We start from the raw sequence: 20,459 nt of genomic DNA, 5'->3' as shown, positions 1-20,459 counted from the left end.
GTAAATGATCGGATTGCTCAGGGGGTGCAGCAGAGCGCACGTTTGCTGTTATTTTCCCCTCATGTCGGTAGTTCTGGCAGACATGGTCAGGGTTAGGAAGGCGCTGTTTTGAGCAGCACTAAGTCGTCCTTTGTCAAGTTTGCACTGACTAAGGAGTAAAGTTTCTTCTTCCGGAGACTTGGCTGGAGCGTTGCATTTCCCCCGTGTGTGATTAGAGGTGCACGGCAGCTGTGCTTTGAAGCCATATATTCATCCGCACGTGAACTATGATTTCGAAATAAATGCTTACACTTCGCTTGAATGCCGATAATACGGAGGAAGACGGTCGTATACCTCGAAAATCACCCCTCTCCGAAGTAGTCCCCGCCACAGGAACTCTTCCTCCGGTATAGTGAAATATTGATTTTAGTCATGGAATACAGCATTGCTTGCGCTTACAATGGGGAAGGAGTCTTCCGATATTGTTTACATTGGGAACTGCGGTACAGAACAGTTCTGGAAGGGGTGGAGGTGTTTCCGGTGGCGGGGTCAGGAACGCATTTGAAAGAAGCACACCCCTACACAAAATCTACCATTTGCTAAAATCAGCCCGTTTATAGTTGGTATTTTCTCGAGGCATATTATATTGAATTACTTACCTGAACGAACTTGAACCAGCGGTTTGCTCTCCCCCTGCATGCCACCCCACCAGTCACAATTACAGTTGGTTGGAGGCACTGCCGACTGTAGGGGCTGCGTGGGGCTCCGCTCTTTGAGCTGGCCACAGAGAAAGAAACTCAGTGAAAAACTCATTGGAGTGAGGGAAGAAGTGAGCAGATAACAATTAGGGGGTGCGCTATACCATTTTTGAACCTGTTCAACTGAAACCAATTCTTTGAAGCCAGTGATTGCCGTCCATTTTCCTCATTGAAGTGCACCTTAGCAAGAAGGTTCACGAGGTCTGCATATAATGATTCGGGTTTCTCTTTTTCGGGCATACGTGTAGCGCCAGCCCCCAGTTTCACTGGAGGGGGGAAAGCTCTTGCCAATTAGCACGTCCCCCAGAGTGCTCATAAATGGAGCAACAAGAAGAGGAACACCACAGGGCGCCCCCCCCGAATGCCCCGTCCCTAGCGAGAGCCACAAACGGCAGCAGCGAGCGTAAGACATCGCAGAGTAGCAGCCATGCAACACAAGACGCTGATCCACCGAGGAAGCGCCGCCTGTTGTTTCCCAAGGCTCGACCCAAGAAGATGCAGGAGTTCCTTGGACGAAGGCTGGATACCTTTGCAGACTCTGGGGAAGGCCGTCAAGACGCCACTCCAGAGGAGCACACTACGACGTCCAGCGGCATTGACGGCCTAGTGTGCAGCGGTGCTTCTTTTGAGGAAGCCATGGCAGCAGCTGGTGTACTGGGCGACGTCCATCAGCCCCAGTCGCAGAATTCTAGCGGGTTGTCGTGTGACGCAAAGGCGATCGCGAAGGGGATAGCTGTAGATGAGCAGAAGCTGAAGGATGCACCAGCGAAAGCCGATCCCCCGACGTCTACGGGAGAATCCGCGAGTTTTGCAAGGGGCCCCCAGGATTTTGGCTCGCTTTCATCGTCATCGCAAGGCGGGAGCGGCGCCTCTTCAGGCAGTAGACGAGCAGTTTCGTCCATTCCGCCTCCGATCTCAACCTCGTCTAGCCTTCTGGATTCGTCGTGCCTGGGAGTTCAGCGTCTGACTCTGCAGTCTCCTACTGCGGACCAACCCGCCGCTAACAATGAGGCTGTTGGCTTGCCAGGGGGAAGAAGCCCTCCGGAGAAGAGGCCTTCTTCTGGACCCTGTGATTTTGCTGAAGAAGAAGATGCTCTTCACGGAATGGAAGCGCTTGGTGACGGTGGCTTGGGTCCCCTGCAGAAGACTGAGGATTTCTCAGAAATTCCTCTCGCAACGCGTCTGCAGGCCAAAGCCATAAAGCAGAGAGTGCATGGCTGCGACGAGGTGGTGATGCGTCTGGGAAGCTGCAGCAGCTGCAGGGAGAGGATCCAGCTGTGGGACGCGCTTGTCAAGCCACATTTGAGCGGCATTCTCAAAGATACAAATGCTCTGGTCGGCTCGAAGGCTTTAGAAATGCTACAAGCTCTTATCAAGGCGGACGATCCCTCCGCTGGAGACACGCTCTTTCCAGCTGCTGCTGCGTTGCCCCTCTTGCAGCAAAGCGGGAAGCTCATGATTTGTCAGCTCCTTTCAAATCCAAGACATTTCTCCACTTGTTCCGAACTGCTGCTGAGACTGAGCCAAGCTTCGGCGGAGTGCGCGGCTGAGACAGTTGCCCTCGTTGCCGCTGCTATTCAACAGCTACTGGAGGAAAAGAAGGGAAATGTGGCGGCAGTCAAGGGCCAAGGTGTTCGCGTGGTGGGAAGCTGTGTGGAACTGCTGCTTAAGATGCTGCAAGCCTTCGGACTGCAGCTCATGGTGGCTGTGGGGGGCATCCAGAGGTTGATTCATCCCTTGTCTTCGTTCGCTGCATGCAGCGATAAGAGAGTTCGCACAGCCCTCGCTTCTCTAGCAGCAACCGCCCTGTATTTCACCCGGATGACAGCAGGCGACGCCGCAGCAGCGGCTGCCAAAAAGGTGGCACTGGACTGTCTGAAGGGCAGCAAGGCTATGCAGTCTGACGTAGAGCAGCTGCTGGAAAAGTTTGCATCTGTGCCGCCTCCCACACCGACCCTCTCAATCGGCGGTATTATTGGGGGTCAAGAGGGCGATGACAGCCAGGCGGCAGCCTGCAAAAACACTGACAAGTCTGGTGGCTCCTTGGCTTCGATGCTCGTAGCCGAGACTGACGTGCTTAGGACTGTCTGCCAGCAGCAGACAGATTGGGTGCTGCGCGTGACGGAAGGCAGGCAGTCCACGGCACGTGGGGAGCGTGAGGGGGATGAAGAACCTTCTTGGAAAGTGAAGCTTCAAGCTTGGCAGCAGCTAGAGTCTGTAAGCCGTTCCTCCCGCCGGGAACTATCTGTCTTACCCTTCTTGGAGCAGCCATGCCCCCAGAATAGAGCCCTCTTTAACGCCTGTGGCTCTGGAAAGCCTCATTTTGCAAGTTTGCACATGCTCTGTGCGTTTTTTGCAGGCTCTGCGAGACTGCGCTGGTTTGTACAAAAAGAATCCCTTCTTGCATCAGCAGCTGCTGCCTCTGATGCACCGCGTGCTGACTGCAGAGCCGACGCTCCCTGTGGTCGCCTGCGTCTTGAAGACTCTCCAGCTACTCGTGCAGCTGCTGCTCCAGCCGCGAGGGGTTGAGGGAGCCCAGCAGCTGCAGCAGCAGTTGCGGGCATTGTTGCCTGACGCTTTGGGGAAGCTGAAGGTGAATAACCGACCGGTACAGGCGGCTGCTTGCCACTGCATTGGGACGTATCTCGCGAGTCTCCCCATCGACGTGGTCGTCGGAGACTTGCTTCCCGTGAAAGAGAAAGTGGCGCATTATCAGAAGCTGCTTCTTGACGAACTGACCAAGGCTGTGGGGCAGCAGGCGGGCAAGCCCGCCCTTCAAAAGGTCGCTGCAGTGCTGCTGACTGCAGCACGAGCAGCAGCGGAAGACGGAAACGCTTCTGTGCGCGCTGCGGGAGTCGGCCTCCTCGCTGCCGTCTCCAAGCATGCAGAGGGCGACGCCATAGTGGAAGACACCGTGCAAAAGCTATCGGAGCAGAAGCGACAGCAGCTTCAGAAGGTCCTTGCTTCCTCGGGGAGTCTCTCTGTAACGGGAAACCTCTCGCAGCCTCCCGCCTCCTCTCCCCGACGTCCTCTATCCCAAAGCGCCGCTGCGCAAGGAGTACCTTTTTCCCGCATGCGAAGTCGGGGTATTGCCGCAGCTGCAGCTGCTTCTGAGCGTCAAGGAGGCGCTGTGGCGGCTAGTTCAGCGAAGGCAGTTCGAAGGCAGGCGCATAGCACCGTTCTTCCTGGCAGTGCTGGCGCGAAGCTCCCTCTCCAGCGAAGCGGCACCGCATCCGTGTTATCTGGAGGATCATCGGCATCCGCTAGTCACGCCGCCTGCTCAGCAGCGGCACTCTGGGAAGTGCCGCATGCAGCAGTCAGTCCTCAAGACGCCGAGAAGCACACCCGGGCAGTGCTTCCTGCGGAGCTGCTGCAAGGTCTGGATGCGACGATCGGGCAGGAGCGAAAGCGGGCTTACCAAGCCTTGGAGTCTTGGTGCCGCCGTGCTTGCGACTGCAGCCTCTGTAGCTCAGAAAACGGGCAAATGGAGATGGAGGGGAAAGCGGACGCATGCAGACTTGAGGCCTGTCGGCGCTCTGCTGTCCACATTCTTCTGCATCTGCGTACAAAGTTACGAGGCTTCAGAGAACGCACTGCCGTGTTGGAGGATGCATGCATATCCTGTCTTCAGGCTATTGTTGGGGGGCTGCTGCTGCCAGAACCAGTCTTTCTGGCGACAGCCGCTGCAGCGAAAGACTCCGCATACAGTGGCCCTTCGATCGTCACGCCGAGGTGTGCGACCAACGGCAAGAAAAGATCCTTACCCCCTGTCGACAGAAGCATTGTTAACATCGTGCTGGAGCCACTTGGAGATCGGCTGGGAGATCCCCGGGTAGGCAGTGGCATACTGACCATTGGGCTGTTACTGTCCTTAAGCGTCAGTACACCGACAACGGTTGCTGCCCAGCTGGCGCTTATGACAGATGGACGGGTTGCTGGAGGGAGATTCATGCAAGGCGTCTGCGCGCTCCTAGAACTCCTCTTACAGCAATGGGGCCTCCAAGCCTTCAGTCCACCGAAGCAGCTGCTGATATTGGTGCGGCAAATGCTTGAGCCCAACAAGGTAGGCGCTAAGCAGCACCTGGAAGCTCAGGCATGCATTCACAAACTGCCCTCTTGTCGGGCAAGCCTCCGTGTTTAGCTGTACTTTGCACAGACCGCCTTTGTGATCCCGCCTTTTTCACCCAATCCGGAGGTCCTCTTGCTGCCCACCCTGCACGCAGAGCGCAGCCGCATGCATCTTTGTCTTTGAGAGTTCTAACCGTCTGTGGCTAGATGTCAATCTACGCAGGGGCCGCGCTCTGTAGTCTTCCCCTTGCTGAAGCGTTTGCATGCGGAGCTGGGAGACAAAGCGATCACTGCCATGCTCGTCGCCCACCCGCTGCCAGATGACGTGAAGCACGCGCTGAAGCAGCAGAGGCAGCTGCAACCACAGCAGCCGCAACAAAGTGTAGATATCTCTGGACCTGTCTGGAGTGGCGCCTCTGCTGCTTTGACTGCTGGAGCAGCAGCCGCAGCATCTGCAGTAGCTGCAGCTGCTGCGTGTCGCGACTCGTCTCCAAGAAGCAGCAGCACCCCTACGAAGGGCTCAGTGGCTCAGTACATTACTTCGGATTTATTGCAGCGCATGCAACATGGGTACCAGGAAGACGTGGTGCTTAAGGCGCTGAATGAGCTGATGCATATCCTCGTTGCGAAGGCAGGAGATCGCGCTAAACCCGAAGGTAAGCGGTTGGGGGATGTGGGTGCTTTTTTTGTTGGCGTGCACGTCTCGTGTGTCATGACGTCCTAGAGACTGTCCGAGGCTTACCAAGCTTTTTTAGCGAGTTCGATTTCTTAAGATACAATTAATTGGCATTGCGAGGCGAGGCGTGGTTCGGTGTAGCGCGTGCATCGACACGCGGTGCCGGTCATGGTGTAGGGGTATTGGAATGAGCACGTCTAAGCAAAAAGTCGGCTGCTGCTTATGCAGCTGCTGTCGTCGCAGCTAACAGCCCGCACAGATGCTGGAGAGTAGATTCCCTATGAACTCGAGCGGCACCCGCGTCAGTAAACACAAGATTGCGGTGTGAAAAAGGCATCAGCACCATATGGCAGTCTTTCAGATGTTTCTGCTGGCTGGCATGTGGCTTGGTGATGGTTTGCTGACCTTCAGGGCTTAGTGGTCTTCTAGGAGCTCTGCGAAGACGCCTTGCAGACCAGAGCTCTTCAACGCGCCGCCAAGTGCTCCTGTGCTTTGTTGCCTTACACGATCACCTGAGCAACGAAGCCTTATCTGACCTCTTTATCAGCTCCTCCTTTTCGCCCCCCGCGCGGTTGTACAAGCAACTGCTTACTGCGACGGCAGAGTGCCTTAGTGACTCCGACAAGAAAGTGCGTTCCTGGGCTTCCAGGTGTTTGCGGTTCGCTTTGTTGCGTGTGCTTCCGATGCCGCTGCGCCCTCTCTTGTGCCGTGCATGCGTGGCGAAGTGCGATCGATCCATGTCTCTGGAGGCGCTGCAGTTGTCTAGCGGGTCAGCTGGATTCGAGGACGGGGGATGCGGTAGCGACTCTCTGTAGGTACGAAGACTCCTGCCTGGCTGCTCGCTCCTGCATGTGCTGCTTCCTGCTGCCGCTCAGGTGTCTCAAGCCGCGCATCTCGCTACGGCGAAGTGGATGGCTGCTGTGCGTCTCCCCGATGCCTTGGCGTTGCTTGATCCTTTGTTCTCATGTGGCGGTGCTGCTGCCGCACCTTCTGCCTCGCAGCGGCCTTTGTTGGGGAACCCCCTGCGGCGCGCAAATTCAATAGGAGGCGCGATGCTTATGCCTCCCCAGACGAAGGCAGCGAGGCTTCGGGATGCTGTGTTTGCGCTTATGGCCATTGCCATGCCGCTAGACCCCTCTCAGGAAGCTGCCCTCCTGCAGTCTCTTGTTCCGCAGCTTCTGGATGCACTGCAGGAGCAGCTGCGCGGCGAGTCCGCTGCTCTCCCCACGCCAGCGAGTGCGCTGCTGTCTTTGCTGATACACGAAGGCTGTTCGGCGGGCGCAGTTGTACAGGTGCTGCAGCAGAGACAGTCCACGCAGTGTAACGGCCCCGCGGGAGAGGCTGCTGCGCTAAATTCGATCCTTCTTTCCCCAGATTCTCTCAAGCTCCTCCTCGACGCGCGCCAGGAAACGCGCCGCATTATCCAATCCTCGTCGTCATTGACAGCTCCAGGATCGACGAAGCCGCTGCCCGAGGAACCCCTGCATAGGCTGAAATCCACAGATCCTGCCTCGGATGATGCATCTCAGGCAGAAAACCCGACCATTGCGCACGACTCTCCCACCTGCATGAAATGCACGGATTCCCCTGTCGAGACTTTATCAACGCGATCGCAACGCATCCAGAAAAACAACGGAGCGGCCTTTGTCACTTCGCGGCGGCACCCCCATGCTCTGAGAGATGATCTGCTTCACGAGCTGAAGGGACGCCTTGATTCCAGTCTGATTCAGGTCATGTTTCCTCCTACCAGTGCCTCACCCTCTGCCCCTGGCAGTCGGCAAATTCTGCCACAACTATCGCAGCTACAGGCAGCGCACGATGCGTGGAAGGGCCTCTTCGGCGCTGAAGGCTGTGAGTCAACCGTCTTGCCAGGCCAGCAAAGGAGAACTCCGAAGCTGAATAATCCCTTGCAGGGAGATCAGAGTATCACCGATATACTGCTGAAGTGGATTGCTCTCTGGTGAGGCAAAGCAGTGTCTCAATCGCTGCTGCTCCCTGTCAGCCCTCTAACGGCGATCGCCTTTCCATTCCACACTTGCCGCTGTGCGCGTTAAATGAAGTGTCATTGCAACTCCCGCCAGAACGGAGATGGACGTTCTAGCGCGGTTATTAGATCCGCTGCACGGAGCAGCGGATTCAACTGAGTTCAGAGACTGTTGGGTGGATGATGGATTGTGGTGAGGTGTTTGTCAGTTTCACGGTCTTTCTGACTGTGTGTTGCTGGGGTTCCTGCAGCATCGTAGAAGTGCAGCATCAGCAGCAACGTTCTGTCCAAGCACTGGAATCCCTTTGCGTCTTACTCCAGATGGTTCAGCTGGTGCTGCAGCCGTATTACAGTCTGCATTTGGAGTTGCCGCTCTACGAGCAGCAGCAGATTTTGCAGCATCTGCTTGACGTCGGCTCTGCACCAGCTGCCACTGCAGGCGTCAAGGGGTCGCAGACACCTAAGCCAGTGCTGAAGCAAATCCGCTTTCTTGTGCGAGAAACACTGCAGTTGCTGGCAGCGGTTGCGCAAGACCGACTTCGGTTCCTTTCTGCAGTTCACAGAAGTCTCATTCGCTGCAAAAACAGGGAGTGCGTCTGGATTTCTGTACTTCGGTGGTTTCGCACACAGAGGGGGGCAGGGGGGGCATCGAGGAGGGGTGTGAGCCCGCGCATCCCTTTGTGGTGTGGCGGTAAGAAGCTGCTAGTATTCGGATTTCTACGCTGGATTTTTGCCGTGAATTCTTGTTGCGGCTCTCTCGGCAAATGGCGGGCATTCCGCCGCACTCGACCGCTAGGCATGGTTTTCAGACTGTGCGATCGTCTCCGTCGAGCAGTAGACGTGCTCTGAACCCTACTGCCTCTCTCTTCCTGTGCGTTCTCAGGCTCCTTGTTGATTTGATGGCGGCAATGACACGCGCTCTGGGGCACCACGTCCACCTTCAGCTGCAGTCCAAGACATTTCTCGTTTCAAACAGCGAGGCGTTGAGTGACTTCCTGTCCCAGCAGTGCGCAGCCCGCTTCTTTTGTCTTCTGACCGATGCGAAAGCCTCCGAGGAGCAACGCAACATAGCCTTTCATTTCCTGGTGCTCTGCAACTTGGCTGTGAAAGGAGGCGCGCTGCAGTGAGTTTTGCATGCGGCCGGCCCCAGCCAGAAAATGCCAGACACGTATAAGCTGCACTTTTGAAAGCAGCAGCAGCAGCAGGCGTGCTTCTTGCGAGCGTAGGGGCATGCGGGTTCGCTACTGGGGTGTGTAGATTCTGTGCGCGAATGCTCCGTGCAGCTTGCTGCCTTCCCTGACCCCCGAGTGCCGGGCACGACTTGTGGAAGCCACCAAACAGACTGCAGCAAGTGGTCCTTCACAGAGTTGGCTGGAAAGTCTCTCGTCGCGTTCCGCAGACGGTTGCACGAGTCCTACCCCCGAGGAGTTGGCGAGCTTGCATCCTGTAGAGGCAGTCTTGTCTCGATCCTCGATGTCAGAGCCAGCAGGTGTGGCTACGTACACCTCTTGCCCGTAGCGGGGGTTCTTAAATATTTCATCTCGGCTGCATCAGTGGCATTTGCTCTTCCGTAGACAGAGCATGCGGTGTCAACGCGATCTCTTGCGCCTTGACTTGGTTCGTGCGCAGAGGCCCGAGGCATCAGCGACGCTAAACACCCAGGAAAAGACTTCGGTAAGCCGAATAAGAGCATGTTCTCTCACGCAGCAGCAGCGGGAGGTAGCTACTAGGCACGCACATGCGTCTCATTGGGGGGAGGGGGGCGACGGCCAGTTAAGTAGCGGAGAGCTGGGGGAGAGAGGAAATAGAGGGGACAAGTGTCAGAGCAATTCTGTTCCGCATTGTGCACCGGCTCTATTCTTTATAAGGGGGCGTTTGGCTCTAATCGTTTTAGAGTATTGTCGTCGTCACTCTTTTCCTCCTAGTCCTACGGGGTGTGGGTGCTGGGTGCCTTGTGCTTCCGATACGTGGCCTAGGGTCTGACATGCCTCCCGAATCGACAAGTGTGGAAGCAGAAATTTTGGACTCCTCTGCAGCAGCACTGACGAATGCAGTGGCGCATGCCGACGCGCTGCTACAAATGGGGGGCGAGGAGATGCATCGGCAAGCGAGCGCGCTGGAGGGATGGCTTACAGCTGCCAGAGAACTGCGAATGCAGAGTCAGGCATTTGACGCCGCGTTCACGTCTCTTTTTGCCGGGATCGTGCAGCAGACGAGAAGCTTTATACCCCGCAGTGAGCCATCGGGAGAGTGCCCTCCTGATGAGCACACCGTGACAACCAAAGCCTCCATCGAGCAGCTTTGCTGCCTCACGGCTCTCAAGACTTGGTGTGCTGAGCTACAGTTGCGCTCGCTACCTCGCGCCACCTTTGGGGCCCACTGCTTGCTTTTTCTCCTTACTTCCGCATCCCCGAATTTTAACAGCTCAGCAGCAATGGCAGTGACGACAGCAGCATGGGATGCCGCGCGAAAGGCCCGTGAAGGAGCACTTGCGGAAACGTCTGAGGCACACACACAGCCGCAACACTCCGAGCAGCCGTATTCTCGCCGCAACGGTCGCCAGTATATCCAACTGACCTCTGTAGGAGACACAGTACTGAACGCTCATCCTCTCAGTACTCGCTTCCTGCTCGATGGAATCACCAGAGCCCTCGACTTCTTCTTCGAGCCACAGCACTTTGAAACTTTGCACAGTGCCGGTCTAAGTTTCCAAGGCGCTGCTTCGGTTCTGCTGCTTGCCGAAGCCATCACACGTCGCCGAATGCAACACTACAGAACGCCTAGCACGTCTTCTTCCAAACAGAAAGGCTCGCATATGCTCCATCCCTCGATACCTGCTGACTTGAAAAAGGGCATCCTGCCACCGCTTCAGGACAAGGAATTGCTGCAGCGATGCTGCAGTTGCCTCTTACACTGCATGGGGAGATACCAAGATCACATATACAGGAGCCCGATAGCGGTACGCCCTACATGTGCAGGAATGCCGTCCACTTCCTGAATCCATGAACAAACGAGAAGGTGACACATGATATAACGCGCTTTCGTGACCTCTTGTGTGCTGCTAACCAACTCAGATGGATCAACGCTTTGGTGCCGTACGCTACTTGGTGACCTTTCTGCTTAATCAAGTTTTGGGAAGGAACATCCTCCAGGGAGATATCCGAGTCTTGTGAGCTCTCGACTGTAGCCACACACCAAACCGTTCGCTCACCTCAGAGCTGCTTTGTTCTGCGAGTTGTTTTAGTGCCCTGTGTCGCCTCGTGACTTTGTGGCCATCCCTTGCGATATATCCATTGAGATACCTTCGGCAGCTTTACCTGCTGAGTGGTTCATTCTTAGCCCTAGTCCTTTGCATTGTCTTCTCTACAACTCATAGCGTGTATATATATATATATATTTCAGAGCTTTCATGAGCTTCATACCTCTGCGTTGTTTCTCCCTTTTGCCACGACAGATCGTGTATCGCCGAATGCTGCTTCGCACAAGCCGCTCATGCCCTCGGTAGTTCAGCGCAAGAGGCGCAGCATGGACGGACGGAAACCCTCTGGCGTCTGGTCAGCAAAATCCACAAGAAAGCTGTGCCTCTACTCGAGAAGCATGCTACATCTGTTGTGCAGTGCAAGGAGGGAGCGTCAGATACAGGTTTCTCCGAGGTTCAGATGCAGCAGAAGGTTGTGCAGGCGCTGAGCATTCTCGAACTCATCAGTGTGCGTATCCGCCTATACTTTACTGAACAGCAGGCACACTAGATGCACTTTGTCGCAATTCGAGTGTTGTGCGGAGAGTTTGCTTGTGGCACACTGTATGTTATGTGTATATCTCAGACGGTGGTAACCTCGCTATCTCGCCTAGACGGCGCGTATCATGCTGCCAACCTGCGCATAGAACAGCGCCAACAGCAGCAGGAAGCGGTGCAGTTGCAACCTGAAACGAAAGGGCAGGCGCTGGCAGCTGGGGAAGAAACAAGGGATACAACTCTTTCAGCTCTTGAAAGGGACAAGTTGATATTCCTTGTATATGCCAAACTCTTCATGTATACCTTTGTCTCTTTATGGTACGGAAAACCCTTAGCCGTAATTCCCTGTACAAAAAGAATTGCCTCTAAAAGCAACAGGGTGGTACGCGATGGGGCGTTCCATGGCTCGTTACATGGTGAGGCATGTGTGATGCCCTGCAGCCCAACGCTTCTCCGAATTCATTTGGATGCCGCTGGAATTACGGAGTCGGCAGAACGAGCTGCGCGTTTGGAGCGGCTGCTTCGCGGCAGCGACATTTTGGATAACGGCGACAGCGAAATGGCAGCAGATAATGTTGTGCCTCATGCAGAGGAGAGACGGTTCCTGCCACAAATACGAGGAGCAGAGGAGGCATGCAGGGGGCTACGTTCGTTCACGTGCGAGGGGATTCCGACTGTGCCACTAGGGTATGATACCCAGCAGCTTTTGGCATTTCATCGGAATTATCTGGAAGAAACAGGCAAGTGCCAGTCTGAGGACTGTACGATGCAAGTAGATTCGCCGTCTTCCAGTTCCGAGGACGCCTGGACTGATGTAAAGACTAAGCTCCAAGTGCGTGAATTTGCCACCAACTAGCCTTTGTTCAAAATTAATATAAGTGTAACAGATCGCCGCTGTCTTCCTGTGATCTGTTCCCCCCCATCTCACTGCCTCTCTGCGGTCGTTGGATATGCAACTGAATACTTGAATCGAGTAGTACACACAATCTGGGCAAGTGTGCTTTTGAACTGGTCTCTGCATCACTCCAGTCTATTGTGTGTAAGGCATTCCATGGCACATGGCATGGTATATGGTAAAATATATTGCATTACGCGTTCGTTAATTGGTGATTAATTTCCTCTTTCGCGTTTTCCAGGGGCGTGGGAGAGCGCTATGTGGACTTGTCCGTCGGGGAGGCCTAGACCCCTCACCGGTAGGCAAGAGAGGCGCACAGGGTTTTGCACGCTAATACGACCTTCAGCGGCTTCATTCCTAATTTCCAGCTGTATACTCCAGTGCACAATTTCCGCCATATGAAAATAGGTTTACCCTCATGAAAAGACCACACGAGCCAGAGCATAGTAAATTTCCTCGGTCACGTCTTGGTTGCAGGCATGACTGCAGTCGTCGGCTCCACCATGTCAGGTTATTGGTACTAATAAAGGGCTCCTGCACATCAAACCTCTGACGTCTTCAGCATTGTATGTGAACTTTTCAGGACCAACCATCTGGTGGTACTGAGCGTAGTTGGCCGAGTTTGAGCGGTAACTCCATAGAGCAGCAGCCGTACGACAGCAATGATGACTTCACGCTCCACCCATTGATGCAGAAAGTTCGACAATGCCTCTTGTCGTCTGGCCAGCATCGTGCCATACTACAGCCGTGCTCCAGTGAAAAGGGTCGCCATGGCAGCTTCGAGGGAGCAGAGCACAAGGGAGTGCGGATGGTCCGCTTTTGCGCTGGGACTTCAGCGGCCTTGCCTCATCATAAACTTGCCACATTGAGGGCAGAGACGGCAAACCCTGATTCTGTCCCAACAGAGTGGCTTGATTTCGCGACCGTCGCCAGCTCATACAAGCTCGACATCCAGACATCTCACGCAAGCTGTCCTGCTTCCGCGGCGTATGGTAACGCAGCTGCAGCGCGTAATTCAGAATCGGGTGGTTCTGCTCGACCTGGAATGCCTGAATGTGGTGGGGGGCAGCAAGACGAAGCACTTCGGAATGCGGTGGCTGGTACAGGCACTGTCTGCCTCACGAGTGAAGCAAAACAATGTACAACAGACCAGTCAATCGCGGGTGACTACGATCGCGCCGCTGTGAGCACACTAGCTCGATCCATCAAAAGACCTGCCCGACCTGGTCAGCAACGCCAGACTGTGGGCTCTGTTGGGCGGTCCAACTCGATGCGAGATATGGGGGGACACTCCTGTGACTCTCCAGCCAGTCCCAAGACGGCTTCGAAGCTGCCTCAGTGCTACAATTCCCGGCCCTCAGGGGCTTCGTGCCTCCCAATGAGCTTGAATGAGAGGCCTCTCCGCGGCTCAAGCCTGTCGGCAATCAAACAGTCATTCCTCAGGCGCTTCAGCAAGCCTGAATCAACAAGATGTTCGTTGCCCACCAGTTCTTCAGCACATTAGGACAGCTGTCGGTGCATAAATTTGTATATTATTGGACGCTTTTTGACTAGGTATTTTGCAATATGCTCACCGCCTTGCTTGTTGTCCCGGATTTGTTCCTCCAACCTGAGGCCTCACCTGCACATCCTCCACAACAATCTAAAACGCCCCTCTTTTTAGGTATCACGATTCATAGAGTATGGTTTATCTGCATTGCACAAAGAGACTTTTTCTACCCATTGGAGACTATGGGACTCCAATGTGTTGCCGTACAATCGTAGTTACTCAGTAATGCTGCAAATACTCAATAACGAGCGAATTGGAGTCGTACTTTGCCTTCGGTAGCTCTTATCCTGGAGGCAACCAGACATTGCATATTAGTAACATAAGTGGAGTCACATCAAAGCATTGAATACCTTTTTCGCGTTGTGCAGCATGCAAGTGATTTTAAAGTGGATCTAATCCTCAGTTAGCTTGGAGGTACGTGCGCAGGTTATCGCTTAACAATTGTGGTTCAGTGAGTTGATGGGAAGCCACCGAAAACTACCCCTGAGTTGTGTGCAGCTGTTGGCGGTAGTCGTGCACTCAATTAAATGCAAGGCCGTTGCGGGGTACATTAGACGATCGATTCACTTGTGCCTTCGTCAACGGCGGAGAGTATGGGGCACTCGAACCACCGGCAATGGTCTAGGGTGGAAATACCAGTGGCCTCTAGGATATATGTGCCAGCGAACTCCACATGCAAAGATCGGGTTCCTGGTATCATTATTTTCCTCCGAAGAGTTCAGATGGAGCATATACACAGATGAATAAGCCTTTTTCAGTTCATTGCCTTCAAAGGGAACTTTTGGCGTAACGATGTCGATAAAATTATTTGCGCAGAATTGCCATTCCGACCGCAACGTTCCGTGGCTTTTTCTGCACTGAAACAATGGCACAAGGGCAACTAGCCAAAGCACAAAGCTTGCCCGATGGGCCACACGAAAATACGGAAAAATTCTTATTATGAATTCTTGGGTATTCCTGCCCGTTTTCATGGGCTTGTAATAATTCCCACAATTTGAGAGGTGGTCTGTAGCGCTGCTTGTGTCCGTTCCTTACGACACTTTACACCAGCTTACGACAATAAAACTAGGCGCAAAGACTTTATTTACCTGATGACCCAAGCCTGAGAAGAGGAAATTTCATCGATGGGGCACGTTCATATTAGCTAAAGTGCTCTGCGCTGTGTTCACCTCTCCAAGGGCCCTTAGATATTCACACACAAAACAGACCACCTGGATGATAATGCATTTACTAAAGGATCAAATCCCTGGTCAAGCTGAGGCTGACTCAATTTGCACCGCTTGTTGGTGATCACTCAACAGGCGAGTGCCATCGTGCTTATTGCCAACAGAAGACGCGGACCCAGACCAATACTGCTTCTCTATCTTAAGTAGCGCAGAAATGTATAATGTTATAGCACTTCAGGTACTGCTCCTTAGCTAAAAGTGCCCAAAGCAATACAGGATATAGCGATGAGAAATGAACTTTTGCTTTCATGTGCGACACATTGATGACTGTATCCTTGTCCATTTGAGATATGTCATCTTTGGTATTCAATTTCCCTCTGGGGGTTTCTGCAAGTTTGATAAGAATAAATCATGCTAGCTGCAGCACAGGATGGGCGTACAAACGGGCAACGCCCTTTCGTTGCAATGAAAGGGCGAAAGCAAACGATATCTCTGCTTAAGAACACGCTCTGACCAGCGTATCACTTGTGCACAATCTCCGCTGCCTGTCTATTTTTTGTACGCTGGTTTTGTTCCTGAAATGGAGACCGTTGGTGCGATGTGGCTTCGCTTCCATTTTCGATGACTGCGCACATTTTTAAAAACAGTGTTATACTGCGGTCTATCACACCAGCGTCGAACATAATATAGTGATGAGCCTTCGAGCCTTTTAATAACTTGAATGAAGGGAGCTAAGATCAGCATAGACCTAGTAACGTTTCTTGCTGCCTTGAGGTAGGTATCTGCAAGGCAGGGTAGGGAATTCACTCTTCAACAAAATTATTACCCTGTTCATGCGCGTTATCTTCCTGCGTACAAGCATGCTTGTGTTCAGCCAAAACGATGCAGATTACAAGGCGAACGGTCACAGCTGGTGCAGGCCAATGGAAACTCAATAAGGAGTCATCATTTTCCTAGTGCCGCTCGAGCAAGACAGTTTTCCTCAAAAGTAGATTTAATGCACTGGCGCAGCATTTTGGATGTTAGTCTAGCTACTTCCAAGCAGCCTGATTCACTGAACAAGGGTACCTAGTTGCACTCTTATAGGAGAGGCAAAAAGCTATTCCTCCTCAGTCTCCCAGTTCACTGCTTCCCAGGCTAGAAGACTGCTACCTTTTCGGGCATCGAGATGTTTTCCTGCACATGAATGGTACAGGGCGGTAGAAGCAGGCACTATTCTCATTGCAGCGGCGCCTGCCTGACCACGCACTCCCGCATCGGCTGCTTTTGCGGGCTAGCATATCGATCACACTACCTGGGTTTATCGCACAAGCCTTAGGCATCTGGATTCCTAGGAGAGAAATCCCTTACACTTCAAAGAGTCTAACGCAAAGTAGGTCGTGTTTTTTTTTGTAGATGACAGATTGCCAATTGTTGGAAATCTCATTCAACACGCCGAAAAATTTGAAGTGGTATTTGTCACACTGCTCTGCAGATGTGTTCTACCATAGGACTTCTCGGTGTTAAGTTGCCTAACTCGCTACAACCTGTTCCTAGCCTATAGACATGCCAGTACGCTGCTTCTCCTTACGGCAGCACCACACATGCGCTTGAGCGGCGTCTGCTCAGTATTACGTACCTTCCAAAGCGTGCTAAGGAGGCTACTACGATCCCTCTATAGATAAAGGCCCCATAAACCTAAATCAGAGGCCTATGTAATTGGAGAAAAGATTGAGGGACAATAACGTGTAAGATACGCAGTGAAACAAGGAAAGTAGCGGCAACTCAAAATAATAGCCTTCAGCAAATAGGAACTCAGGTGCACTTTATCCCTTGACCCTCCTTTTGATGCATCTACGTCCGATATACCCTGAGTACCCTCCAAAACGTTATTCAATTGAGAGGAGGGGAGCTCCAATGCCGTGCGGGAAGCAACGAGTTAGCCTTTATGAGCCGTGAGAAAATGCTTGAGGGTGCTCTTACGCGAGCTCAGTCCTAACAACCATTTTGACTACCATCCGGACTGCCCGTCTTATAGCAACATGCGACCAATGCCGGCCGCATGTCACATAAGGAGCTATTTGTACGTCCAGGTTATTCTGCCAGCAGGGCCTGTCATATCTGCTGTTATCAGGAGCAGCGGAATGACGACTAAGGCTATTGTATTAATGATATATTGACCCATGAGCTCCTGTCTCAGCGGCCACTCCACTACCCAGCAGTATAAGAAGCTAGGTCAAGCGTTCGTTTATGCGCCTTTCTTGACTCTGGTGTCAAAAGAATGGAGCCGAGCCCTAATAAGATGCCATTCTTTATTTGCAAAATATACAGGGGCTAGCACTTCAATAACTCATCAAATCCAAACCGACTTGGATGCTGGACTTGTTACCCTTATAAAAAACGCTTGAAAGCGGTGGAAAATATGATATGTGACCCTGAGTACGATCTTCCATCTAATGTCATGTTGGTAACCATGAATCAACCACGATAGAATAAGGGAGCCGAATGCATTAACTGCGATAAAACTGAAGGAATCAGATGGACGTGATGGTGATATAAAAGCGCAATAAGCGCTCTACTTCATTCAACAGTCGGCGTCTCTCGCGAAGTGAAAAGTGAAGCAAGCCATTTGAATAAATCTGTGATGGATTGCTGTCCTTTTTGCTTTAAATCCGCAAGGGCATCCTGTGTCGCAATTGCTGCCGCCATTGTGAAATACGTTTTGCTCAGCAGGGTACAAAAGTACTGAGGGGAAATTGAATCGACCGCTGTATACCTGATGATTCTTGTGTGCACCTTTAGCGACTTCACCCTAGCCACACCCTTGCGCGATCGTATGCAGCTATGGCTAGTTAATAGCAGAGGGCCACATGCGAGCCACCAAATAGACAGAAGCTTGATTCCTATTTGCTACGAGCCGAAATGCACTCTTTTGCAAGCCTCTATCAACGCAGTAGCCATTAGGCCAGACACCCGTCCAATGAGACAATTTTGTGCTCGAGTGATTTAAACTAACAATTAATTTTGTACCTTGTCGCCTGTTCTTTAGCAGCGTGAGAGAGTTTAAACCTATTAAGGCTTCCAAGGGGAAGAAGACCATATTGGAGATAACTGTCGCGATAGCCCCACTAAAATACAATGCGCCTGCAGCTCAGAATAGCATGGGCGTATGGTTCATACTTTAGCTGATGTGCTTTTAGAAGGCTACTGTTGTCATGAATTCACTACAAGAGGAAATGCGTACTGTGAATAATTTTTCAGTAAGCGAGCTGCAAACCAAGGCGTACACAAATAAAAGATTCAACGAATCAATAAAAACCACAGCGACGTAGTTGTGGCCTATACATCGACTCTTTGAACCAAGGACCAAGGAGACCAGTTCTGTGGCTCAATGGAGTCTTCGTTTTCTTTTAATATTAGAATTCTCAGTAGTAGGTCAATACTACAAAAAGGGTGTGATTAACACTGTTGGCCAATCGAGAAAAGCCACAGATTCAAACAACTGTAGACAGAAGAAGGTATTTGTGCAATAACAGTTCGTGCCGTATAGGATTGATGATGGTGGACATTCGTAGCAACAAATAAACCTTCGTTGGCCCCAAATACATCAAAAGACAGAAGGTTTACACTTACCGTTTCTCTGAACGGCTCGGGAGAAAATTTTCTTGGCCACGGGCCCTTAATTTTGGCAAAAGCACTTACACGTTCAGCTTTTGAACTTGAGTGTGACACTAGATAACGTACTGCAGCTGCTTCACACCTGTAGCGTGTGAAGTTCAAAAGCTCACTGAGTCTGACAGTTAAGAAATATGTAGGCTAGTGTGTACTTCTGTGAATCCAGGATCTAAGGCGGAACATAAGGAGTGTGGGTCTTAAGCTCAAACTCGTATGCCAGGGTTGGGATCGTACAAAATAGCATACATCAAGATCATTGGCGTGGGCTCAAGGGCTCAGGTAGCACTATTCTAGGTCGGCGCAGCTCTGAGCGCGCCAGAAACTCGTAGTTCATCAAAACTGGATCTGCAAGTACCTCCCACATGGCGTCCACAAACGCGCTTACCAGATATGTGTGATGCAATTTTAGAGTCGTCCTCTCGTGCCATGGAACGACCACTGCGTGATTCCTGACTTGTCGGATATGCATAGGACAACACCTTATGCACATCGCTCGAACTCAAAGTTTCAGCCCTGTTTTCCTTTGCAGAATTGCCTTCAGTTGACTGATGGCGCTTGCATGTTAGATTCTGTTCGGGGCATAAAAGAGCTTGTTTGCATACCAAACAAATTGTCCCATAGTTGCTCTTCTAAGCTACGCTTTTTGCATCATGCTGCTTGAAATCCCTGCTGTGGAGGCCCCATATAAGACGTCACGTATCAATAATTAGCAATCCGCACGAAGCACTGTAGTGTCACGCTTCTAGTACCGACGCATTGGATACGAAGATGGTGAGTGTAGCAATCATGCTTGCCTCTTTATGGTGGTTGAAGAGCGCTATTCGTGCATCGGTTTAGCGTGCATTGATGAAATGCGCATATTTGCAAGCTCGTAGAGTTTACAGCTAAGTGTTTTTGTGCCTACGTGCGTTTTCCTGAGGCAAAATGTCAGCTTTTGCACTCATGCTTCGAGTAACTAAGTATCTTGAAAGCTGGTTTAAGCTTAGCGTCTCATTGGCTCGTGCACATAATCCGACAAAGCAGTTGCGGCCATGTGGTGCCCACAAAACCATACTTCAGTAGCCTTATTGCAAGGAACGTGTCTCTAACTGTGTATACAAAACCATGGACTCGCCGCAATAGAAGTACAGCAGCAGCCTCTGAGTCACTGGACCTGCTTGACAGCTGCCGAGAAATTAAAGTACAGGGAAAAGCTTTACAGCCTATTTAGAAGTCAACGAAGGCAGTAAAAGAAATTAAAACTGTAGATTACGAAGCGCACTGTATCACCTGCTTATCCGCGTGAGATAAACCGGGCTAGCCGGCGTTTTTTGCACCGTGCTAATGCACTTTTAGGGCGAAGGGGCATGCAACACATCAGTTTCCGTAGAAAGACCCCTCACTCCAAATCAGGATGAACCTAATCCACGGCTCTATCTTTTAATCAAAAACGCTACCTGCTTCTCTTGACCATGCCCCTGAGGATATCTAGATGAGTGGAGTGGAAGAGCTAGGGTGCGCGTTGGTGCACGCATCAAGCAATTCAAGCATTAACAGCTGGTTTCACCTGGCGTCTGGCAGATGAGCACACATAAGTGCTTCTCAATGTATTGCACTAACGTTAAGCCGATAAAATATCATATATGAACGGCTAAACCAAATGTTGACTCCGCTACTTCTAGGTTATGTAACTAGAGTAGTACAAAGTGGCAAACCATGGCTTTGCCCGCCGCCGAGAACGTGACCCAAGTGGAGTAAAGGCATCTCTGTGAAGTAGCCCAGACCCATACTATCACGGCAGTATGAGAGTTTACGAGAGTTTGTGAAATGTTCCTGAACTACAAGGGTGTAACCTTGTCCCCTTATTGCATAGGCCCACACTCCAGGTAACCACTCTTCGCCACACGAAGCTTCACAGTTACCTCCAGGCCCTTAACAGTTGATCCTTGCTGGACTCAAATACGCTGAATGTTCTATTTAGACGCAAAATACCTCATAAAAATACATTATCGCGT

The 20,459-nt window shown here is 52.0% G+C and overlaps 1 protein-coding gene across 1 annotated transcript; it reads left to right on the top strand.

Moving 5' to 3' along the window:
• The first annotated feature begins 1,055 nt into the window (after window positions 1-1,055).
• Window positions 1,056-13,600, top strand: LOC34621953. The gene is made up of 15 exons (XM_026337153.1): window positions 1,056-2,954; window positions 3,097-4,800; window positions 5,029-5,461; window positions 5,893-6,110; window positions 6,357-7,441; window positions 7,717-8,055; window positions 8,349-8,588; window positions 8,749-8,954; window positions 9,442-10,424; window positions 10,540-10,634; window positions 10,920-11,172; window positions 11,290-11,519; window positions 11,643-12,033; window positions 12,338-12,394; window positions 12,680-13,600. The coding sequence occupies exons 1-15, from the start codon at window positions 1,056-1,058 to the stop codon at window positions 13,598-13,600; spliced, it is 9,054 nt and encodes a 3,017-aa protein (XP_026192938.1).
• Window positions 13,601-20,459: the final 6,859 nt, after the last annotated feature.

The sequence above is a fragment of the Cyclospora cayetanensis genome, unplaced genomic scaffold, assembly GCF_002999335.1.
Source record: "Cyclospora cayetanensis isolate NF1_C8 unplaced genomic scaffold, CcayRef3 CcayRef3_contig_168, whole genome shotgun sequence".
In the NCBI taxonomy this organism is placed as follows: domain Eukaryota; phylum Apicomplexa; class Conoidasida; order Eucoccidiorida; family Eimeriidae; genus Cyclospora; species Cyclospora cayetanensis.
This window is presented reverse-complemented; position numbering and strand designations above follow the sequence as displayed.

What these genes read in the sequence shown, in the direction of transcription:
- LOC34621953 (XM_026337153.1), top strand. Translation starts at nt 1,056, where the DNA reads ATGGAGCAACAAGAAGAGGAACACCACAGGGCGCCCCCCCCGAATGCC. An exon ending in CTGAAGTGGATTGCTCTCTG is followed by an intron (nt 7,442 to 7,716) that starts GTGAGGCAAAGC and finishes GGGTTCCTGCAG; the next exon opens with CATCGTAGAAGTGCAGCATC. An exon ending in GCATTCTCGAACTCATCAGT is followed by an intron (nt 11,173 to 11,289) that starts GTGCGTATCCGC and finishes TGTATATCTCAG; the next exon opens with ACGGTGGTAACCTCGCTATC.